The sequence below is a fragment of the Mustela nigripes genome, chromosome 3 (genome assembly GCF_022355385.1).
Source record: "Mustela nigripes isolate SB6536 chromosome 3, MUSNIG.SB6536, whole genome shotgun sequence".
NCBI classification, from domain to species: domain Eukaryota; kingdom Metazoa; phylum Chordata; class Mammalia; order Carnivora; family Mustelidae; genus Mustela; species Mustela nigripes.
The window spans coordinates 162,228,370-162,252,666 of NC_081559.1; the positions used below are offsets into that span (position 1 = coordinate 162,228,370).

The window sequence follows — 24,297 nt, forward strand, 5'->3', positions numbered from 1 at the left end:
GGAGGTAAATATTTTTTTCTTCTGCTCTTTCTTTTAGGATTTTATTTATTTTTTTTGAGAGAGAGAGAGAGAGAATGAGAGAGAGAGAGAGCATGATTGGAGAAAGGTCAGCAGGAGAAGCAGACTCCCTGTTGAGCAGGGAGCTGGATGCGGGACTCGATCCTGGGATTCCAGGATCATGACCTGAGCCGAAGGCAGTCACTTAACCAACTGAGCCACCCAGGCTCCCTGATGGTGGTAAATCTTGATCTTTGAAGATGTTTAAAAGGAAAACATCAGAAATCACTTGGGTACAAGTATAAATACATATCAACAAGTTGGATAACACCACTCCATGGATAAAAATGAGATTTCTCTCACACAAGACCGGCTTTAATGACAGTAGTGTCAGAAGAAACACTAGAAATGTACTTTGAGTCACAGCAGCATCTGAGAAAACCATATGTTTTCCTATGGTAGTAGCTATGTTAAAGGATAGCTTTTATTTGGAGATTTAAGTTTTGGAACATTCATTTAAATAAAACAGTCTGGTATTTGGTAGTCTTAACACACATGTATAATTAAGACCTGATGATAAAGGTTTATGGCTTTTTCTAAGGCATGGTTCCTACTTCTTTCCTTTGTTGCCACCTTACATTTTATTTCTACTCTCCTTTAGCATGAATAGAAGAAAGGAAAGGTTGTGAAATTCTAATTGTGTAATTTATCTATGGGCAAAAGTTGGGCTAGGGAAGGTGTTAATACTGTTAGTTAAAATGAAGCCCGAGAATTAAGTCCAGGTTCTCAGTCTCCATCGCAGCCTGGTTCTGGCAGAACAATCAGTGTTCTTATACTCAGAACCGGTTTTGCTGGTTGTGCCACAGTGTCCCTCTGCGCAGTGACACAAGCAGCAGAGATAGTCTTCAACCGGACATTGTTTTCCCCTCAGGGTCTGTGCGGTCTGGAAGCTCATGTAACCTGAACTGGTGTCCCTGGGTCCTGGGGAACGACTCAGTTGATACCTGGGTGGGTGAGGGTCTCCGTGTCCGCACTGTCACAGACTGGGAATGGATAGGGAAGGGAGGAAAGGGTGATACAGAACTGCCCTGAAATGCAGTTCAGGCAGTCGGGGACCTGTCGTGGCCCTGGAAGAGTGGCTTTGGAACTTTCTCTTCCTGAGCTTCGGTTTCCTCGAGGGCAGGTAGCAGAAAGGGGAATGAGGAAGGGCTGACAGAGTATTAAGGTTCAGTCCATGTGATTCTAATGGGAAGATCACAGTGCTGCATACATTCTTTCACGGGACTCCCGTTTACAAGGTCATTTCAATTCATTTTTTTTCCCCTTAGCCAAACATTGATATCTACAAAGTAGATTTGTTGCTCACTAATCTCCAGGATGAGGAATTCCCATGCAAGACCCTATTGAATTATGGAAGAGTGGTGAGCTCAGATTCCTGGCACGGAACACTGCCCTTCTCTGGGCGATGACATCACCCTCAGAGCAGGAGTGTACAAACCCTAATTACAGACTTCCCTTTCTCCCAGGTTTCTAAGGAGACTCTTGAAACTGGGCCCCTTATTTTTGTCCTGTGCCATTTTCTCTTTTCACCGTGATTTCAAGATTAAACCAAACTCGATGTGCCACAAAGGCCTCTCTCATGTGACCACAGACAATTACTTGAGCATTAAGATGCTACTTAGTGCTTTGAGGAACAAGTTTCCTTTTTGTGTCTTTCCTCTGGAACACCGTAGCAGCTCCCTCCTCCCCCATTTCTCTCTTTACCCTTCTTAGGGTTTGTAAACTAAGGTGAAGGAAGCTTCTTCCCATGAAGCCTCTTTTAATCCCTCTGCATCCAAGCCTTTGGAATGATCATGATCCAATAAAAATGTTCTTCCTCCCTTGGGATGGCCGGCAATGCTAAATAATCAAGCAGTCAGATGCACCCACTACTACCCTATCTCCCGTTTCTGATTTTTAAAAGAATCTATAATAATGTAATAATACAAAATTCTGTCTCTCCTGGGTTCCTCTTTGCTGCCTGTCACCTCTCTTCGCAAAAGCAGTGATTACCCTCCAGAGCGACGTCTGCCTGCCCCATGCCTCCCTCCCCTCTCTACGCTGAGCTGCTTTTGGGCGATTGGCTAGTCTAGCCTTCTGCTCTGCTGTATCAGCAGTGAATGTCCTCCCTGCCTTTACGGGTTCAGGGAGGAACTCTTAGACAGGAGTTTGTTGCAGTTTTAGAAAAGGTCAAGGACACAGATAAGGCATATGTTTTTATCCATGTTAACAAAGTTGGTTGGAGGGCAGGGTTGAGACTTGGTCTGGGTGGGGTGGGGAGCAGAGAGGCTATGAGACATCAGGGATCATTTTCCTGTTACCTCAAGTTCTGATTCCACTAAATACTGACTTTCTACATAGCAGGCATTGCAAGATTAGGCATGTGGACAAGGTGGACTTTAAAAAAAAAAATATGTCCCTCAGAGTCCACAGTCCATGCTCTTAATCATCCCAAGAGAGAGAAATCTGCATTTTTTTTTTTTTTTTAAGACCAAAGCATACTATGATTTTCCTTCTCAAAGAAACTTATGGAGTACAGGTCCATAAAAAAAGAAAACAAAGGATTAGCCCCGTCTCCCTGAGCAAAGTAGCTCAATCAAGTCACCCTGCTTTTGTCACTCTCTGTTTCTTTTCTTTACTGCCGACCAGTGAAGATGGTCTCACTGGTCCAGTACTTCTAGCACACAGGTTTTTCCCTGTCCTTGGTTGCCCTGGTGTACATTATTGATACCATACGTGGAATGACTATGGCACTGAGGACTGTTCAACTGTGTGTGGGTGGGTGTGTATTAACCTAACATTAGTGATCTCATTTGCATAATTACTACCTCACTTTGTATTAATTAAAGATCAGTTCATGCTTTGTAAGGTACTACTCCATGTTCCTCACTACTCTGTAGCTCCTTTCTCCGGTGTCCTGAATTTCAGTTTCATACTCATTTACATTATTTTTGTACGCTTTTCTTTTACGCTTTATCTTTTGTTATGTGTTATGACCCTATCGTGAACCATGAAGATTATTCTTTTCTTTTTTTCGCAATACCATGCAGGAAGCACAACATAAAAAAATTCAAAGCAAGAATGGTAATTATTATTAGAGAAAATAAAGGTTGCAGAAGGCACACATTGGCTATTAGCTTTATGTCTGCAATGTAAGAAACCCAGTAAGCGAAAGCCCACATTTCTATAAACTCGTAGCAAATATTTACATGTAAGCAATATTCATTTTAGAGATATATTCCTCTAACTTTGGGTCCCTTTGGATGCTTTAAATGAACTGGAATTACGGAAGGGATTTCCGTGTAACTTTTGAAATTACGAGGAAATTCAAGGTAAGGGGATGCATGTTGATATTTGTTCTGGACCCTAGTTCTCTTAATTTTCGTGCCTTTTATTTATTGCTTTTGTGTCTGATTTTGCTCTTCCCAAAGGGATATCACATGAGAACTGAGAGCCAGTCTGAGTGATGGAAATATGGATGTGCTGTGAGATGAGTCAGCTGAGTGAGCCAGAAAATCCAAGTGGAGGTTGGGAGTAAAAAGCTACCTCCTGTATTTGTAAATCCATCCTTAAAGAAGAAAATAAAGTCCCTTTAAAGTCCCAGCATGGCCCTGCAGCTGCCCTGGACTTAAGGACATTTGATGTGGCCTGTGTCACACATTCCTTCATATTGTGAAACATAAATAGGGCTGTCGTGTAGGGTGACCTTGTCCATATGAAGCCCAGAGTTCTTCCTTTTCTCTCCGGATGGGTCAACCCTTTCTTTTCTGTCTTCTCAGGCTACAACTAGTGGTCAGCAAGTGAAGCCTAGTTCTTTGTTCCATTGGCTGCTAATGGGTGGGGACAACAGCCTTTCTGTATTCATCATCTCAATTTTAGTAGCTTGAAAGACAGCCTGGTAGAAACACCAGTGCTTTGATCACAGCCTATGTGAAAGTAGCAAGTTGGAGAAATTGTAAGTGTTCTAACCATCTTGTACATTGCAAATTGTTCAGTCTCTTTTTGTGGAAAATAAGGTTATGCTAATTGAAAGATTGGCTTGAAATTCACCAGATCATAGGACTCCATTAAATGGTCCCAATTCTATTGTATCTCTCCCTCCTTCCTTCTGTCTCCCTTCTAATACTTTCATTTAGTGTAAAATATTTAATCCGTTTTTATTGGACCACCTCACGGCATTTAGAAAATTACAGTCTTAATAGTCTTGACAAATCTTGCTTTCCAGGGGGATGTTTCTGAGTCCAGGGGGACTTTGTTCTCTTTCTGCCAAATTCCAGTGCTGGACACCAATGAGAAGACAAGATATGTAAATACTGATTTTCAGGATGAAAAAAGAAACCAAAGGAGTGGGCAGAGAAGACCATACTCCTGATGTCCTATCGGTTCGTGACCTAGTTCGTGTCCCTAACCCCCTACCAGCAGTCTGGGAGCTCTCTTTCTACTTATAAGACAGTCTGGGATGAAATCAGTTTGATAGATAGACTGATTAAGAAAAAGTTACATCCCAGTTTTTTGTCTAACTAGGACCCAATTTTAAGCAAGTCGTCTAATGGAAGATTAGAGAATATTATAAGGCATTTTTCGTGGTCTCGAAAGTAAAGCAAGGTTTGGGGGAGGCTCCTGGGAGGTATCTTGCAAGGTCAAGATACACACTGCGAAGCAGGGCAAATGGCCTTTTTATGTGTTTGCTGGGGCGTGGTGTGGGTGAAGGAAGTTTTAGAAGGGAAAGGTAAACATTTGCTGGAGTCTTTGGTATTGAACTTAAACAAAGCCATGCCTTTGTTCCAGTTTTATAAGGTAATGGATGGCAGAAGCTATAAAGCTGGAGTTAATTCCCATATAGAAGGAATAATCTGGGGAAGGGATCTCACCGAAGATCGAAAGAGCCTGATCTTTTGTTAGGATGTGGCGTAGTCTTGGTTTCTGGACTGAATTCTGGTTAGGGCTCTGTAACTTCCATGCATGAACTGTTGTATGTGCTCAAGGAAGTAAGTTTCAGATTTGGACTTCATAGGCTGACTTTGTGTGTGTGTGTGTGTGTGTGTGTGTGTGCGCGCGCGCGCGCACACATGTGCACTGTAGTTAATGTTCAGTGGTTATTCTGCCAGCTGCTTTGTATGCATCATGCAGTATTCGTATTTTAAGTGGATATCATTTTTCATTTAAATAATGAAGAATTTGAAGCCCAGAGAGGTTAGCTAGCTTAACTACAGTTGCACAGCAAATGCAAGGCAGAGGCAGAACTACCATCTTGACTGTCTAAAGCATGTGCTCTTTCAATACTGCCTTTTTGTATGGGAGGACCTCGCAGTAGTATATTCTGCATTATCTCTGACAAAGGGGCCGTCATTCCTTCGAAGCAGCTTGCCTGCTGCATGTCGTGTGCTAGTCCAGGCAACGGACATTCGTGGACCGCTAAGCCAGGCACAGTGTCTGCTCTCAGAGAACATACTGGCCAGGTTGAGAAGTAAGACACAGCCTCAAATGTAAGACACAGCTGTAAATGTAAGACACAGCTGTAAGTAATGTAACATGAGGGGAGGAGTGACAAAGACTCTACTGAAAATAGAGTTAATGTGCCAGGAAAGTTCTGGAAAGGGAAGAAACTCTGTTTTTTATTTTAAGATGTTCCCAACTTCTTACTTTAAAAAGTCAAAAATGAAAAGTTGAAAAAATAATACACTTGATGCCATACACCCTTCACTGAGATTGACTCATTGTCAATAATCTGCCAGATTTCCTTTATCTTTTCTTTTACACACACATGCACACGTGCACATGCACACACACACACACACACACACACACACTCACTCTTCACTTCTAAATACTCCAGCACTTAGAGATCTCCTTTCCATAGGATCAAGGTAAACATGGGGGAGAATTTGGCTTATGAGCTGTGTCTTAAGGTCAGCTGTAATTCAAGCATGGAGAAGTTGGAAAGAAGAGCAGGCCAGGTGGCCAAACAGGAGGCCGGGAGATGCAGAGTGGGAAGCCCTGGAAGGGAAGGGGATTGTGGAGCACAGGAGAGAAGGTCAGAGTTGTTTGTAAAGAGGGGAGAATGAAAGTTAAGAGAAAGGAGGAGATTGACATACAGAGAATTGGGCTGTTGGCAAGAGAGGATCAAGGATGGGACTTTAGACTCATCCCATTGAGCGGCTATGGAAGAGGGACCAGGCAAGGAAGGCATGGTCAGTAGAAAGAGTGCGGAGGAAGGAAGGGGTGGGGAGGTGGAGAGAGAAGGAAGAAGTGCCAGTGAAGTCAGTGCTGTAGGCAGTGGTTTCTGAGAGCCTGGTTCTCATGCGTCATCTGGGGAAGGAGTTAGAAATGCAAATACTTGGCTCTTTCTTTCTTTACCTCAGACCTACTAAACAGGAAACTGTGGTGATAGGGCCCTATAACCCATATTTTAACAAGACCATATATAAAATATAATCCATATTCTAACAAATTTGAGAACCCCTCCTTATAAATTTGCTATAGAGAAGGCTGACCTTGAAGCAAGCAGTTTTAGTTAAAATAGTGAGGAACAAAAGTCACAGGTCAGTGACATGGCCTGTATACTGCCAATAATTTATATATATGCACCTGTGTATGAAATGCATGTTGAAAGACATGTGTTGTGTTATAAGATAAACAGACTGGAACAGCTCAGTGTTAGAGAAATCATTATTCCATATTCCCTGGCTCTTTTTTTTTTTTTAATTTTTAAAATTTTTTTGAATATTTTATTTATTTATTTGACAGGGAGAGAGAGCACACAAGTAGGCAGTGTAGGAGGCACTCTTTCCCGAGCAGGGAGCCCAACTTGGGGCTCGATCCCAGGACCCTGGATCATGACCTGAGCTGAAGGCAGCCGCTTAACTGACTGAGCCACTCAGAAGCCATGAGACATGCCCCTCATGGCTCTTTTAAAAAAGAAAAAAACTCTCTTCAAAATGTATTTAGTAAAGTGAGATGCAGAACTGCATGTTTACTGTGGTACCATTTGTATAAAAAAGAATAATGATAGGTATTACATAGCATGTTTCTAGAAGGATACACAAGAAATTGTGAAGGATCCTCAAGATCCTTGCTTGTTGGGGGCACCTGGGTGGCTCATTGGGTTAAACCTCTGCCTTTGGCTCAGGTCACGATCTCAGGGTCCTGGGATCGAGTTCCAAATCGGGCTCTCTGCTCCGTGGGGAACCCGTTTCCCACCCCCTCTCTCTGCCTGCCTCTCTGCCTACTTGTGATCTCTCTCTCTGTCAAATAAATAAATAAAATCTTTAAAAAAATAAAAAAAGAATCCTTGGTTGTTGATTGTGGAGGGAGCTATGCAGGGTGGAGGGGCGTTTTTACAGTTTAATTCTTCTGTGCTATAGTATTACAAACTCATTACAAGTTTTGAGTATTAAACATGAACCAGAAAGGATCAAAATAGCAACAAATGATCAGCAAGTTGAGTGAGTGACTCAGTCTATGCTTCCATTCTTCTTGTGAGCCGGAGCCCAGTATTTATGAAACAGCCCAACCCACTGTTGGGCAAGGTCCAAACTTGTCCTTTTCCTGAGGTGCTGTTTCACAAGCTATGTCCAGGTGACAGAGCAGAATGGCAGAGTCCTGTGATCTGAAGAGCAGTAAAGGTTCTGCCGGAGAGATTTCTCGCTTTCCCCCTCCCTGTCAGAGCCTATGACTCAGCCCTCTAAAAGTGTGGTGCAGAGATAGATTTTCAAATCAGTTCACCTCAATTAAATATCTTTTTGCTCAAATTAATGCGAGTCATAACTAACCTGCCTTCGCCTCATTTGGCAATAGTATCACAGAGTGCCTTGGGAGAGAACCCAGAGAGGAAGGGGGTCTTACACTGCGGATCTGGGGACCCACAAAGAAGCAGCCTTGCAGGAGCAGTTGGGGAGACAAAATGGGTGGGGCCTTGTGGCTGTGCCTTGGGGGTGAGGAAGGGCCAGGGTCGGAGGGTGGGAGCAGTTGGAAGAGCAGATACCGGTGAAGGTGGACGCCATGGTAATGACCATGAGCTCCCTTAGATTTTCGTAGCACTTTACATTTTAAAACATCATCTCTTAAAACATCATCTTAAAACATTTTAAGTGTCGAACTACCAAGGTGATGGTTGTTGTACCTGTTTAAAAATGAGTCCGAGGGGTGCCTGGGTGGCTCAGTGGGTTAAAACCTCTGCCTTTGGCTCAGGTCATGATTCCAGGGTCCTGGGATTGAGCCCCACATCGAGCTCTCTGCTCAGCAGGGAGCCTGCTCCACCCCACCTCCCCCTGCCCCGCCTCTGCCTGCCTCTCTGCCTACTTGTGATCTCTGTCTGTCAAATAAATAAATAAAATCTTAAAAAAAAAAATTTAGTCTGAAAGGTCAAATAATTAGTCCAAGGGCCCCCTGCTGGAATCTGCACCAACTACCTAATTTTGAGTTTCTAGGTTTTTTGTTTGTTTTTGCTGTGCTTTCCTCTCACTTGGCTTCCAGTTTCAGAGAAAGTTCTGTCTTTTTTCGTACAGAACTTCACTTTTGAGTCCTCCTACTTGATCCTTGCTCCAGGGCTCTAAGTCCCACACTCCCCTTCGGCAGCCTCTTCCGTTCCCGCTCTCCTCCCATGTGAACACCTCCTCCATCTTGAAAGAACACCTGGGTTTGCCCCTGCTTTCTGGTACCCTGTTCCTGGTCCTCCCTCCTTCCTCTATCAGACTTCCCAGCTGAGATGCCTTCTCTCTGTCTTCAAGTCCCGTCTCCCTCAGCAATCTGGCTTCCTACCTTTCTCTCTGTCAGGCTGGCCTCTTAGAGGGGTGTGAATCCTCTTCACTTCTGAACCTGGTGGGCCTTTGCTCAGCGTCGCTCTTCTTGTCCTCTTTCTAACTTGGATGTTGGATACTGTAGCCAGAGTTCTATCCTGATAATGCCCCCTTGGCCTCCTCAGGTGTTCATTACTTGATTACAATGATGAATATCTTGGTTGGCCACTTCCCTCACCAACCCCTTCCTTCGGGCTCCTTCTTAACCTCTTCAACACAGATCCTCCTCTCCCATTAGGCTGGTCTTTTCACTCTTTTCAGAGTCAGCATCCACGTCTCTTCTAGCTCAAGACCCCTGCATCAAAACTTCTCGGGCTGACTTGCTGCTTTCTCAGTTTTTCATCAAATCTCACAGCATGTATGGTCCGGGATTGTCAGTTTAGTATCTAATGATACACATTCCACAGTAGCGAAAACCATTATGTCCCTCCTCTCCCTTGAGGGATAGGGCCATACTGTACATCACTTCTGCCTCCCGGAGCTTCTGTAAATAGTATCCTCCACGGCACATACACATGGACATGCATAGATATATTCACACTGAATATACAGTTGGTGCTCAATTTACATGTGTTGATATACAAACAAATTTTGAGGATAAATCTGGTCAGAGCAGCCAACCCTGCTGTGCTGTTTTGACGACTTTAGCTACTCAAGGCAGTTCTGGCTCCTAGAAGATTTGCCTTATGAAGGTGAGAGCATGGATAAAGAGGGAACTGTGTCTTTTTAGGAAGTTAATTCTCTCTTCATTCATTGGACAACTATTTGTTGAGTATCTATCATGGGACTGGCACTGGGAATAGAGTGACCTTGAGGCAGATAAGGACGTCCTCTTAGGAGCTCACAGCCTCATAGAGCAGACAGGTAATTAAGCACCAAGCAGATAAACAATAAGATATATCCAAACACTGTGAAGTACTTTGAAGAAAATGGAGAAGAGCAGTGTGACAGAGTTTGCTTCTGGTCATGGGCTGAGGTGGGAAGAGGAGGAGGAAGACAACTCTAGATGGGGGGGTCAAAGCCAATATTTCTGAAAAGTTGGCATTGGACTAGGCATCTGAATGAGAAGAAGGAGCTGGCAATGTGTGCGGCAATCTGTGGGGACAGTGTTGGAGATAGCGGGCCCAACAAATAGCCAAGACTCTCGCCTGGGAACAGGCTCGCCATGTTCTCGAAATGGAAAATGTTGAGGGCTAACAAAATACGGAAGACTATGATAGACGATGTGAGTAAACCCAATGTGTATATATGTATATACAGCTATATCCAGAGTATCTGTAGGAGAAAATAAAGGAATATATCGTCAGGTTTTAAATCATTGCCTAAAAGTGCTCTATAAATGGAGGTGTCAGTAAATCTAAGAGCTTCTTAGTTCCTCAGCAGAACGGCAAGCTCTTTGAGGGTAGGGAGTCTGTCTCATCATTCTTGTGTCCCACCATGTAGTGTAATGCCAGGCACAAACAGAAGATACTTGATAAATATTTGATAATTAATGCACGAAGGCTATGAATGAATTCCCAAGGCTGAGATTTCACATGTTCATATTGTCTACTTTTAGGCTGTCTTTCTGTCTCAATTTGACATCGCATCTGCACCAAAATACCGTCATATAAAATGGAATAAAAATGCTGGTATTTAAGAAAGCCATCCATATGGTCTTTAATAATTTTAAGAACCAAGAGGAAAACAGAGTGGGGAAATTGGCAAGAGCACACTTATATATTTATATATTGTTTGTGTTTTAGGCTGAAAATGCTGATTTCTGGGTGTAGGCTTATGTCGCTGTAATTTGGAGGTTAATGCATGTGCAGTTTCTCGGAAAAGAGCTCTTTAGAGTCTCAAAATAAGGAAAAATGTAGCTTTCTTTGTCTTTAATCAGAAGGTACTTGAAAATGCAAAATACAGTTGTTTAAAGAGGAAAAAAATAAATGTTTTCCATCAAGTCAGGGACATTGTGATTTTTTAAAATCCCAAATCGTTTTGTATATCAAAGATAGACCCGTTTATGTTAAAGGCAAGCTCTGGGGAAAAATCTTAGGAGTTAATAATCAAGTTAAAGCCCACTGATCTGTATTTATTTTAATAAATCTTACTACATGCATAGTACACAACTGAGAGTTATTATAACCTGGACAAAGTCACTTGTCTTATGTAAGAACTACAAAATGGAAATTGCAGTTCATATGTAAAAAAAGATTTTATTAAGAAATATCAGTTGTCATGAGACTGCCTCTGTTTCTGGAAAGGTCTTGGTGTACTTAGAAACTATCTGAATCAATTTCTGAACCAATGACAAAATTTAAATACTATTTATTATCTGCCTAGATACACCTGATTTAATGAGTATTTTTCTAAGGAATAAATTATGTACTGTCATAATTATAGGAAAATTAATAACAGAGTTTGAAAACATGATATGAACATATGTAACATTCATAATTATTGGGTGACAGACCCAATTGTTCATGGCATTTATATGCTCTCTACATAATCAGGGCTCCTGCTGGAGTTAAAAATTTTCTGTGCTTGACATTTGGGTGAGCATTTGGTGGGGGAAAGCATACCTTTTTCCTAAGTTTCTATAACACACATTTGCAAACAGTGCTTTGTAGATAAACTTCCAAGAAATTGGCTTTCACATTTGCCTGCTGCGCATGGAACTAGGACATGGTTGGGTTTACAAGATGAAACAAATAAATGCTTATCAGTTCTCAAGCCAAGGCTTAGTTAATGCCCTTCCATAGCTTCCCGACCCCTCTACCCCCCAACTGCAGTTAAAGTTCAACCATTTAGGTTTTGAGTGCAGCACAGCGAGACTCTGATTGATACCATCGGGCACTGAAACTCTGCTTCGCTCTTGGTTCAGGCAGCCAGGCCAGAGGAGAGCAGTGCCAACCGTTTTATAAAATCCCTGCCAGTTAGGATAATTCTGGAAACTGCCAACCTAATGTAGCAGCGAGGGAGGATTCTTATGTTGCTTACATTTTGTAGAATCAGGATGCCATCAGTCAGAGAGCCCACTGGACCTTTTACTAAGAATCTTCCTCTATTAAAAGACCCTGATTTAAGTGTGTCCAGGTAGGATCTAGCGTGTTGTAGCTCATTTGACCTCTAAAGATCCTTGCTACTGGGTGGCTGACTGTTCCAGCTCCTGCAAGAGTTAGCCCCATTTCTCGTAGTTCGTTACCAGTAGATCTGTCCTACTCAAGTGGCCCTTGTAAGTATATGCATTCCATCAGCCCAGCTCTCTTAGTTGTGATTGGAGCTGACAAAGGCCCCAGTTAATATTGCATCCTGCCTGTCTGAGTGTGGTCCACTGTGCGTGATGCATGGATAATTCACTGACCTGACTCTGAATCCTGATACCTTAAGAGATATGTCTGCACTGTTCTCCTCCAGGTTCTGTGGTGCTAGGCAGGTGCTTTGAGGGAGTGGGGAAAAAAAACAGTCTGCATGGATTACAGTCACTACAGGAAGATTTCTCTATGAAATACAGGGTCAAAGATATGGACAACTGCATAGCTCCCCGAAGTAATCACTGATTTGCTGACACAAAGTTGCATTTCATACATTCTGGCCAAGATAACCCCATTGTCAGTAATAACAGTAACAGTAAAAGAAGTCAAGTGTTCCCAGGAAAGTCGCTTTTATTTGTTTGTTTGACTGTGAGATAGATCAGCATTTGATGAAGTTACTGTAATCTTTAGAACACCGTCATATTGCCTCTCTCTCCCCATGTAGATTTGATGTCTGTGATTACAGGACCGTAACTAGTGCATCCGAGCTGATACTGAGCACAATCTCAGGAACACATTAGGTGTTTAAAAATACTTGTCTTGTGCATGAAAGTTCTCTGTAGCTAGGCAGCAGAGAGCATTCTCTGTCTGCTTTTACCCTGAAAGTTCCGGAGGAGAAACAGGCATGACATACTCGTTCTTAGTGCTCTCCATCACTCAGCTACCCTGAGTAACTTGACGTCTGCATTTTTAGTCATTGGTTTTTTCCTATCATTCCTAAATAATTCACAAGCGTTCGTGGAGTCCACTGTCTCATCCCAGTGTCTGCGAGGGTTTTGTTTCACACATACAGGCCTTCCAGGTTCATACGTGCCTTCCAGCTGTGTTCTGTGTCCTCACTGCTTCTGTACACAGCTCTCTGTGGAGAGCCTTGACCACCCTGTGGTGCTTATAACTGGGTTACTCATCTGTCTTCCTCTTGGACTGCCCACTATGTGAGGCAGGGGTCTGGCTTTTTTCTGTCCCCTGTGTGTAATGTGTTTGACCCCCGATGGGCTTGTATTGATGTTTATAGGATGAATGAATAAGCAAATGAATAGAAACACTGAATGAATGAAATGAATTTATCCAGTGTTAAATCATCTCCAGGCACTTGTTTTTAGATGATGGCTGGAAAAGAGAGTCTGTGTTAACTAGCGTGTCACTAAGACCTTTCATCTTAGCCTTATTATTGATGTGGTGTTTTATACTGAGGTTCCCTCATTATCAAGTAAGAGTTCAAAAACAAAATTAAAAATGATCTTTATATAAGTTATAGCACTAAAAATGAGACATCTGCTTGTATAAATTACCAAAAGCCTACAGGCAGTAGAGCTTGAAATGAGTTACATCAGTTAGATCAGTCCTGGTAGTAAAATCAAAGATTTGAAAGGATTTTAAAATGTAGTTCATGCCAGTGGGTCTTTGCTTTTCCAGGGCTGTTCTTTTTGATATTGCTGTGACACACAAGATCAAGGGTTTGAAAGTGAATGAAAATTTCAGTGGGACCAAATAAAACCCAGGTCATATAATGCATCGATGAAACGGTTTTTAGAATACATAACTGTACAATTTAAGAATGTGTGCTTTAAAGTTAAATGTTAAACAAAAATAATAAATGTGGTAAAAATGAAAAAAAAAATGCTTGGGTGTTCCAAGAGACCACTTCTTTTTTTTTTTTTTTTTTTAATTCTTTTTTTTCCATTTTATTTTATTTTATTTCTTTTCAGTGTTCCAGCATTCATTGTTTAGGCACCACACCCAGTGCACCCTGCAATACGTGCCCTCCATAATACCCACCACCAGGCTCACCCAGCCCTCCACCCTCCCTCTCCTCCCAAACCCTCAGTTTGTTTCTCAGAGTCCATAGTCTCTCATGGTTTGTCTCCCCCTCCGATTTCCCCCAACTCACTTCTCTCTATCTCACAGTGTCCTCCGTGTAATTGCTTATGCTTTATAAGTAAGTGAAACCAAATGATAATTGACTCTCTGCTTGGCTTATTTCACTTAGCATAATCTCCTCCAGTCCCATCCATGTTGATACAAAAGTTGGGTATTCATCCTTTCTTTATGCATTCATCATTGAAGGTCATCCTGGCTCTTTCCACAGTTTGGCGACTGTGGCCATTGCTGCTATGAACATTGGGGTACATATGGCCTTTCTTTTCACTACATCTGTATCTTTGGGGTAAATACCCAGTAGTGCAATTGCAGGGTCGTATGGTAGCCTATTTTTAATTTCTTAAGGAATCTCCACACTGTTTTCTGAAGTGGCTGCACCAACTTGCATTCCCACCAACGGTGTAAGAGGGTTCCCCTTTCTCCACATCCTCTCCAACACTTGTTGTTTACTGTCTTGTTAATTTTGGCCATTCTAACTGGTGTAAGGTGGAATCTCAATGTGGTTTTGATTTGAATCTCCCTGAGGCTAATGATGATGAATATTTTTTCGTGCCTCTGTTAGGCATTTGTATGTCTTTGGAGAAGTGTCTGTTCATGTCTTCTGCCCATTTTTTGACGTGATTATCTGATTTGTGTGTGTTGAGTTTGAGGAGTTCTTTATAAATCTTGGATATCAGCCCTTTGTCTGTAGTGTCATTTGTGAATATCTTCTCCCATTCCGTGGACTGCCTCTGTTTTGTTGACTGTTTCCTTTGTTGTTTAGAAGCTTTTGATCTTGATGAAGTCCCAAAAGTTCATTTTTGCTTTTGTTTCCTTTGCCTTTGGAGACATATCTTGAAAGAAGTTGCTATGGCCTATGTCAAAGACACTACTGCCCGTGTTCTCCTCTAGGATTTTGATAGATTCCTGCCTCACATTGAAGTCTTTTATCCATTTCGAATTTATCTTTGTGTACGATGTAAGAGAATGCTCGAATTTCATTCCTCTACATGTAGCTGTCCAATTTTCCCAGCACCATTTATTGAAGAGACTGTCGTTTTTCCGCTCAGAGATTTGAGAAAGCGATAAAATTAGAAGTGACGGCTTTAATATGTTGCAGAGAGAGTGTAATTACATATCCGATTTATGCATGTTTGAAGAATAAATAAGATTTTGCTGATACACTTGAAGGAGAGGATCGTCTATTTCTATTAAGATTTAATGCGAAAACAATTTTTATATATTTAAATGATAAATTATGTATTATATCATGTCTAATGGGCTCAACCTGTTGTTTCCAAGTATCCAGATATTTTTCAGTTGTCCTTAGATGATTGTGTAGTATTTTGACTCCAAGTCTAAGACTTACGCATTTTCTACTAGATCTTTTTTTATGGTGACATGTGAACTTTTTCATTTCTTTTCCCACCCTCAGATTTTCATCACTGTGAATTGCCTGAGTACAGATTTCTCCTCCCAGAAAGGGGTGAAAGGACTTCCTTTGATGATTCAGATTGATACATACAGTTATAATAACCGTAGCAATAAACCCATTCATAGAGCTTACTGCCAGATCAAGGTCTTCTGCGACAAAGTGAGTAAAGATCATAAAGGTATCTTTGTTACTAGATGTTACTTTTAATGACATTTCCTCCTTGTCACCTTCTCTTTATAGTGGTGTCAAATTAATCACCTTGTTGAACACACTGGGAGTTGTAACCTTTCGTCTTCAATTCCTATTAGATATCTAGGGAGTCATCAGTCGACTGTACTTTTTTTTTTTTTTTTAGTCAATCATTTTACTACTGATTTAATGGCTGATTGATATTGCACTGTGCTACTCACTTAGATAAATGAAATAACAGATTAATAGTTTTTACTGGGTATAGACCTGTCCCAGAGCATATCATTATAACCTTTAATATTTTATGGGTTTTATTATTTTATGGGGTCTCATCCAGAGCTTTTTGGAATAGAAATGGCACCTATAAAATAAGTTCTTTAGTAAACATGCACTCAGGAGGAGATACAGCTTTTTAATCTCTCTGAATCCCAACACAAGAAGATAGAGCAATTAGAATAGCAAATCTTAAAATCCTGTGCTTATGTGACATGAGGTTTTTACAAATCCCAAATATGAGTGGGAGTAAACAGCAACGAGTTTTGAGGCCTGTGCGATATCAGCATCATGAGGTGGAAAGCAGTGGTGCTACTTGATAACCAGAGAACAGGAAGCCTACAAGATTGCCCCATGGTACCCACGAGAGAATGAAGTGTGCCAGCTGAGGACAGCATGTGAAGCCGGGGTGGGAGAGTACGGATTTGTAGACTCCAGTTTGCTATTGCTGGTAGAGGCAAAGGGATGGAACATGGAAGTGTTTGGGGCTCTAAGACCTCCAGAAAGTTAGAAATTAAAGTTCTCTTCTTTAAAGTTATAAATTAAAGTTTTCTATGGCAAAACCTGCTCTGAGGAAAAGCTCCTGGGAGTAGAATCCAACTTGAATCGAACTCCCTCCACTCCTCCAAAACAAGGGGCGAAGGAAAGAAGTTCCAAATAAAAAGGACAAGGAGAAAGGATACAGAGTAGACAGATCTCAGGAAATACAGACTATTTTTTTTTTTTTTTGGTCACTTTGTGAACACATTGGAAGAGAGAGCATGAGAGCCGTGAAGTCGGCAGAACTCTTGTTCCACTCATTTCCCTTAAAAATAACTATCAGAAAAGAAAAACAGTTGAATCCCATACAGTGTCTCATGAAAAAAAGAGATTAAGATCTGCTTGACTTCCTCGAGGACAGTGGGTACCTGCCCATGAAACAGATAATACCTACAGCTGAGTGTTCCAGAATGAGCTAAATGAAATTAAGAACATCACAGAAACCATGAAGAGCAATATAAATCACATAGAAAAATTCATGAGCTGTTTTGAAAATAGCTGTGATAGAATTCAAGAGAGAATTCAGAAATAAAAGATTAAAATATTTCAGAAGTAAAGACTACATTAGATGCAAAACAAGAATGAATGAATATACCAGGGAATGCCTTCAGAGGAATACAAGTTGAAAGGAGAAAAATTTTTAAAATCAAAAGGAATAAAAAATGAGAGACAAAAGAAAATAACAGATAGAAGACAGAGGTAAAGAAGATCCATTATTAGGAATCTTTGAGAGAGAAAACAAACAGTGGAGCAAAACAAATGCTTAAAATGATAAATCAGGAAAACAGTATAAACTATATGCATAAATAAATATGTGTATATTTAAGCAGCCTACTGCATACTCGGGAAAATTAACCCAGGATAATCACTATCTAGTTGTTAACCTATGAAACTTTATTCTTTGGCCATCTAAGTAAAATAGACTAGACTAGACTAGAATAGAATAAAAAGCCACTTTTTATCATCAGACTTTTATCATCAGACTTTTCAACAGCATTCTCAGCGTAGCCTCCCCAGTAGGCGGGCCTGTTAAGCCAGTAGACACAGTTGTTGTGTAAATGAGTAAACAGTAGGTGAGTTGCCAGAGTCATACAGCAAAAAAAGTAGGGGAGCTGGATGCAAATATGGGTCTGATTCCAAACCCATACTCCTTGAATGGATGAACAGCTGTACACATGGAAGCCAAAATGACAACTGATGATTCAAAACCTCAACCAAGAGCCAAGGTGTCCTTTAAAAACAAAAGGAAACATACAAAAATCAGTTAATATCTTCAATTCAGCATATTAAACTTTAAAAAAGCATTTTCAAATGATGTACAATGTGGGATTTCTTAAGTACAAATGGGACAGCGTTTAAATGATTTGAATTCCCTCACTTTATTCCAAATACTTTAAGGGAGATTGTAGAATCCCACCTCCAGGAATCTCTTTCTTGGAAGTGAGGACTGGGATTAGGGGGAAGGGGGAACGGAGGGAAGGATGTGATAGAGACTGGGTGTGGTCCATTTACCCTTACATTGCAGCTGGGATTGATCGTGGGAAAGAGAAGCTTTAAAGGATGCTCCTATAATATTTTTTTTCAACAATGTTGATATGACAAATACTAAAACTCAAAAAAAAAAAAAAAAAAAGGAAAACGCAAGATGAATTGAGAGTGTTAACTTTGTTGTTCACCTGTGCACTAACACTCTAAGAAACTAGTGATGTCAAGTGTTGCCAATGGTTGGTTTTAGTTTACTTATCCTGATATTAAGGATAAGGAAGAAATCTCAGGCAGGGTGTATTAACCTTAACCTTAACTAGCAGTTAAGGTTAATACATTCTTCTAATAAGCTGGATACCAAATCTTGTGTTGTGATTTGCCGTATTTGTAGCTCTAATTTCAAAACCCAGGAAAAACTTCCTCCTGGGAGATTAAAAAGAGAAAAAGTTTAATTTTTCCACTTTTCAGATGGGTGTGTCAACGCAAATTATTTTGAATTCTTTTCTAATGTGAAAAAACTAAGAGCTGTTCCATTTTAAAATCATACATTTTCCAGTCACAGTCAAGAATCTTAAACAGATGGAATTCTGCACTATTTATAGTTCTCCAGCTTGATTTATAATTAACACACCTGTGAGAATCAAAGACCTTCTCTAATTTTTTTTTTGATATTATGATACCTCTATGGAAATACAAGTTTTTGCCTTAAAAAAAAAATTGGGATCTGTCTGTATATCTACCTGTATTAATACCTATGACTATGTCTTTATATCTGTATTTAATTACTCCCATTATCTTTCCTGGAAAACAAGAATTATAGTACTATAAATAGTAAGTACGTATTGTACAAAACTTGAGAAATAAAGCAATGTTCTTTTTTTATAATAGTTTTTTTCCCTTTATTAATTTCTGTTTGAAAAGATCTTGGAGGTGACGACTATTGAAGATTATGAAAAGCTAAAGGTACTCCTGCAAACCATCTTGGTACCTTGGCCAACTTTCAACTGGTTATAGACACATTTTTAAAATAAATTTAAGAGAAATTATTTAAGTATCCAATAAAACAAAGATAGCCATTATCTCTCAAGAGGTGGCAAAAATGATCACAATATAATCAGGAAATCTTGAGGTGTATTTTTTCAATCTAACACTCCAAAGTGAGCATTTAGTTAGAGGAAATTATTTTCAAATGATAAATCTGGTCTTTGTAGCAAATTACACTGTTCTGGAAGAACTAGACTTTTTTGTACTTTGATAAGAGTGGAAAGATCTTTTAGAAGGTTTAGGTCACAGATAATCAAAGGAAGTAAAGGAATTCATGGAAGGTCATGTTCAAGGAAACTTTCTCCATCTTAATTAAATATATCTCAGCTTCCTTGGGTCATTACGAAGTCAAAGCTTTATTTTAGAAATAGGATTGTGGTTCTCCTAAAGATGTTTGGATACTATCCAAACTTGTTTTGTCATACTGATACCTGAGCATTCTGGACAGATGGTATTTTATATAGACATGGCACCAAGAGTAGGCAGTGTGGGAAGCTACTGTAGGTTTTATGTTAATCCATTTGGTTTGGCATATCCAAGAATGCCTGTAAAATAATAAGCAGGTAACTTTATTGCCTAAAAGTTGACACTGAACATATGTAAGTCTTGAAACAAATTAATTGCAGGCTTTTTCTTCAAAGTAATAGTACAAAATAAAACAAGAATTTAGAAATAAAACTGCTTGACCAACCTTGGGGTCTATCTTCCGTGAGTTATAATTTATATAGATAGAAAAAGTTGTATGTTTTTATTTATATTAAATAGTATATTGTGCAGAACTCCTAGTACATAGAAAGACGTCTTATGGACCCAACAAAAAATGAGTTATAGGAGACTTTTGCTTATATCTCACACCAATTTCAACAAGGCAATGTCTATACATTTAACACTTTATTTTCCCAAAATATTATATGTTATCTAGATACAAAAACTCTGCAAAACCTTAATATATCATGAAAAAACTTCCAAAGAATATATTTCTGTATTTTATCTCCCTTGTGCTCTGGATTTCCATGGTTTATAATTATCCATGACAATTCAAAACTTAAAAGTAAAGCCCTATAAAATAATTACTCCCTTTTGGTAGTAAGAAAATTTTTGACATAAAAACATATTTAAGATATCTGGTTAAACTACTCTATCTGTCCAGATCTTATCTAGGTAAAGCTCTTAGAACTCACCTGGCACAGAATAAGTGCTGTGTAAATATTAGCTATAATTACCCATTTTTCAAGAATTACCTCTAGTGTTATCTCCTTATGATGCCTTCATTGCCCACAAATCTCCAAATCTCTTGTGCTGTGCATTTACTTCGGCCAGAATTTGGAATCGGCTTTTTTTTTTTTTAAGCCAATTTAATAAAACATTTGTCTCAGTGTTTTAATTCAAAGCTTTGTGTATCTTTTTCTGTGAAGTGCCTATTTCATGACTCTTGTCCATTTTTTAAATTGGTGCATTAGTTGTCTTTTTAAAGTTGAATCATTACTTATATTAAGGATTTAGTACTTTTTAAAAAAAGATTTTATTTATTTATTTGACAGAGAGAGATTGAGAGATAGCAAGAGAGGGGAACATAAGCACAGGGAGGAGGAGAGGGAGAAGCAGGCTTCCTGTAGAGCAGGGAGCTCGATGTGGGGCTCGATCTCAGGACCCTGGGATCATGATCCAAGCCGAAGGCAGATGCTTAATGACTGAGCTACCCAGATGCCCCAAGGATTTAGTACTTTATATGATATTTTTTTGCAGATATTTTCACCATTTTGTTGTCTGCCTATTAATGTTTTTTGTTGTTGTTTGTTTGTTTTTTTCTGTTTCTGTTTTTGTTTTTTGCCTAACAGGTTTAATTTTTACATTTTCAAATCTAACTTTTTGTCTTGTGGGATGAGTTAGGGGCAACTTTTAGTTAGCGGTTGCCAGCCAGTATGTGCTTCTCCCTTCCTTACATGTACTGTCACAAAGGGCAGGAACTGTCAATGCGTATCTGAAATCTAGAGGAGGAGTCTAGTCTGGGGTGTCTATCTGGATGTCACCTGTCTAGGGCATCATGGAAATATGGGTGCGGGTGAACTCTTCTCCAGCAAGAATGGAGAGAAAGAAAGGAAAAGAAAACCTTTGGGACATAGGTATTGAGGGTGAGAAGAGGAAAATGAGTTGGCAAATTTGACACATTAGAGTGACAATAGTAAGAGTCAGGGAATCCTTGAAGGCCAAGAAGGAAAGATGTAAAGTGATGGTCGATTGGTTAAGTAGAGAGTGGGCTCTGGCAGGAGAAGCCAATGAAGAGGTCAGTACTAGAAACCGAGGAGCAAAAAAGAGGTGAAGAGACCAAACTTCTTTCTACCTGGCTGAACAAGTCCATCTCCAAGCACTTATGAACACGTTAAAACAAAAACCGAAATCCTACTTGTATGTCCGAAGCAATCATACATATTGTGTATTTCCTTAGGCCCTCCCTCATACTATAATGGTGTTTGTAAAAGTTCCATGACAATGAGCAAAGGGAAAATTTTATAGGGAATAAACATTCAACTTTAATGCTCTCTCTGTGCCTAGGAATGATGTTAACAGGCCAATGCTTTATCTTAATGACATTTTATTATAATCCCTAAGGTTACTTAATCGACTTCACCTCACCTAAGGAACCTGGGCCTGGTCTTTCTGTGTGAATTAAAAACTGAAGTTGTGTATATAGGCAGGATTTCAAAACAGGGGGAAATAGGGAAGAAGTGGGATCCCTCGGAGGTCGAAATGTAGTACAGACTAAGGATCTGTCTCAGCCTTCAGAACCTTGGCCTGACCTCCCTGGGGGCACAGAAATGGGGCCGCCTGCTCTCCCTTTACCCCTGCTTTGTTTCTTATCCTACAGACTTGTCTATGGGTGCTGTTTTTGCATGCTCTGATAACATAGCTGGCATTGTTTGCTTTTCCCTGTTAGGGAGCAGAAAGGAAAATCCGAGACGAAGAGAGGAAGCAGAACAGGAAGAAGGGGAAAGGCCAGGCCTCCCAAACCCAGTGCAACAACTGTGAGTGTTGCTGAGGAGGGGTGGGCTCTGCCCAGGCCATGTCTCCTCAGGGGGACAGGTGGGAAGAAGTGGGTGGTGGGCGAAATGATGGGTGTGGGAGGGATGGCCAGCTTTTCCCTAGCCACGAAGACTGGGTGACTTGTGTCTCTGAAAAGCAAATGGTATCCCACGATCACGGATTGTTTGTGCTGGGAGGGACTTTGTAATATCACGGAGCCCAACATCTTCCTCCTCTAGATGAGGAATCTAGGCACGAGAGGCTCTATCACCAGAGTGCTCGCCCAGAGCTCACGCGCTTTCTGTTGGTTTGGCAGTGGGAGATGGGGCGATTGTAAAATGTGTTCACATCTGTGGCTTTTGGAAAGCTTCAGAGGGAACAAGAGGGAACTCGGACCAGGGCTTACAGCTGAGAGCTCCAAGTCACACACAACCCTCTCTCGTCCAGCCTCTGATGGGAAGCTGGCAGCGCTGCCGTTACAGAAGAAGAGCGACATCACCTACTTCAAAACCATGCCCGACCTGCACTCACAGCCGGTGCTGTTCATACCCGATGTTCACTTCGCAAACCTGCAGAGGACGGGACAGGTAGGCTCTACCTGCTAACATACACCTGCCCTCCCTCCCCGGGCCAGTGGAACCTTAAGACTGAAACACGTCAGGCAGTGTTGACCTTGAAAAAAACCTTTGCACTCCATGTGTTGCCTGAAAAGCCAGTCATTCCCTAAGAAAGTGGATTTGTATAGAAAGGAATGTCTCAGCAGAAGAAACTCACTTAGTAAGGGGAAGAAGAGAGTGAGCGATAGTGGTGAAGTGTTGACAAAGCAGTGAAAGCGGAAGAAAGTAAGGAGGCTGATAAACTTAGAGAAGTTTTGCGAGGTTTCGGGCTGTCCTTTGGGCCTGTGGAATTAGCCTGGTACAACAGAGCTCCATCTAATGGTGGAAAATTGAACTGCACCCAAAGCTTCAGAAAGTTGCCCAAGAGGAAAATTTTTTGATTATATAAAACCGTATCAACAATTTTCCCCCTAGTAAATTAACAGTTCCCATTGAATACATAAATCACTCCACACCAAAAGAAAAACTAGATTGTAGACAAGCCTTTTTAAAAGTAATTCTTGTCTTCTGGTTATATCTACAAGCAAAGAGCTAAAATTAAAATAACATAAACACCCAGTAATCAACTCAGTAAGGTAGCTCAAGTTGATGAAATATTAGGTGTCCACTAAAATTATAATTATGTAAATTATGTAGCAATATAGGAACTAGTTACAATAACATTTAGTGCAAGAAAAAATTAGCATACCCTTTTGTGTCTATACTGTGATTCTAGATATATATCTGAACTTGAATGTAACAAAAATTGTAACATTTGATGTTAAGTGATGGATGATTTTTTCTATTTTTAATATTTTTAGTATTATTTATTTTATGTGATAAATTAGAGTCGTTAAAAAAATGTACTTGCCTAGCATTAGCCTGATTTGTCCTTCAATAAATAAGTCGGGTTTTAGTGAATCTTGTGTGGGTTAGCTTTCTTTTAAACTCAAAATCCTCCAAGGAAAAGTTTGTTTTGAGAAATGAGGCATATTGACATACTCAAGTTTTTCTCGCATTCTGAATGTTCAGACACTCAGTGGAATTGACCTTAGTCAGGAGAGGACATCATTATTGGCTCAACTTGCTCTTTCTGAAGAATATATTGTCCTTCCCCGTGTTGTTGCATTATTGGTATGAAACAAAGCAGTTACAGCAAGCGAGGGTTCTTTGTTGCTGTTCATGACAGAACATGGTTACAAAATCCAACTAGTGTTTTCTTAGAGTGCATTCCACTAAAAACTAATTTAACAATCTCATCCTGTCTTACTTGTTTGATAGGAACAAGGTCACAAGGGAGAAAGAGGAATGTTAAGATTTATCAAGCTATGAGGGCCAGCACCTCATTTTAATTCCCAAGAGTTTGGTGATTTGTTCATTTACCATCTTAGCCCCATAGGATTTTATGAAGCTGGGTATCCGCACTTTCCAGAAGAAGGGGTAATTCAAATTGTTCTTAATGTTTACCGTCATGATTCTGGCTTCGGCTCTGTGTCAAAGCTGACAGCCTGACCTGTTCTCTTGGCAACGTTTCCCTGAAAAATACAAAGCTGTAAATAAATCTTCAGAGGAAAATTGACCAAATCTGTGAGTCTTCTGGCCTCACTTGGCCTCTCCATGTCCGAACTGTGTTCCTAGTCTGTGGCCAAATCAGAAGGAAAATGTAGCCTGAATAGTATATTAGGTTTTTCTGGGTTTTTTTTTTGTTTGTTTCTTTTCTTTTC

General features: G+C 40.3%; 1 protein-coding gene across 4 annotated transcripts in view; it reads left to right on the plus strand.

Moving 5' to 3' along the window:
- GRHL2 (grainyhead like transcription factor 2) overlaps window positions 1-24,297 on the plus strand; it is a 160,773-nt gene that overhangs the window by 103,927 nt on the left and 32,549 nt on the right. For all 4 annotated transcript variants that reach the window (XM_059394943.1, XM_059394940.1, XM_059394941.1 and 1 more), the window contains exons 9-11: window positions 15,426-15,584; window positions 21,892-21,979; window positions 22,425-22,564. In XM_059394943.1, coding sequence (XP_059250926.1) covers window positions 15,426-15,584; window positions 21,892-21,979; window positions 22,425-22,564 — 387 coding nt within the window. The remainder of the gene's footprint in view (window positions 1-15,425; window positions 15,585-21,891; window positions 21,980-22,424; window positions 22,565-24,297) is intronic.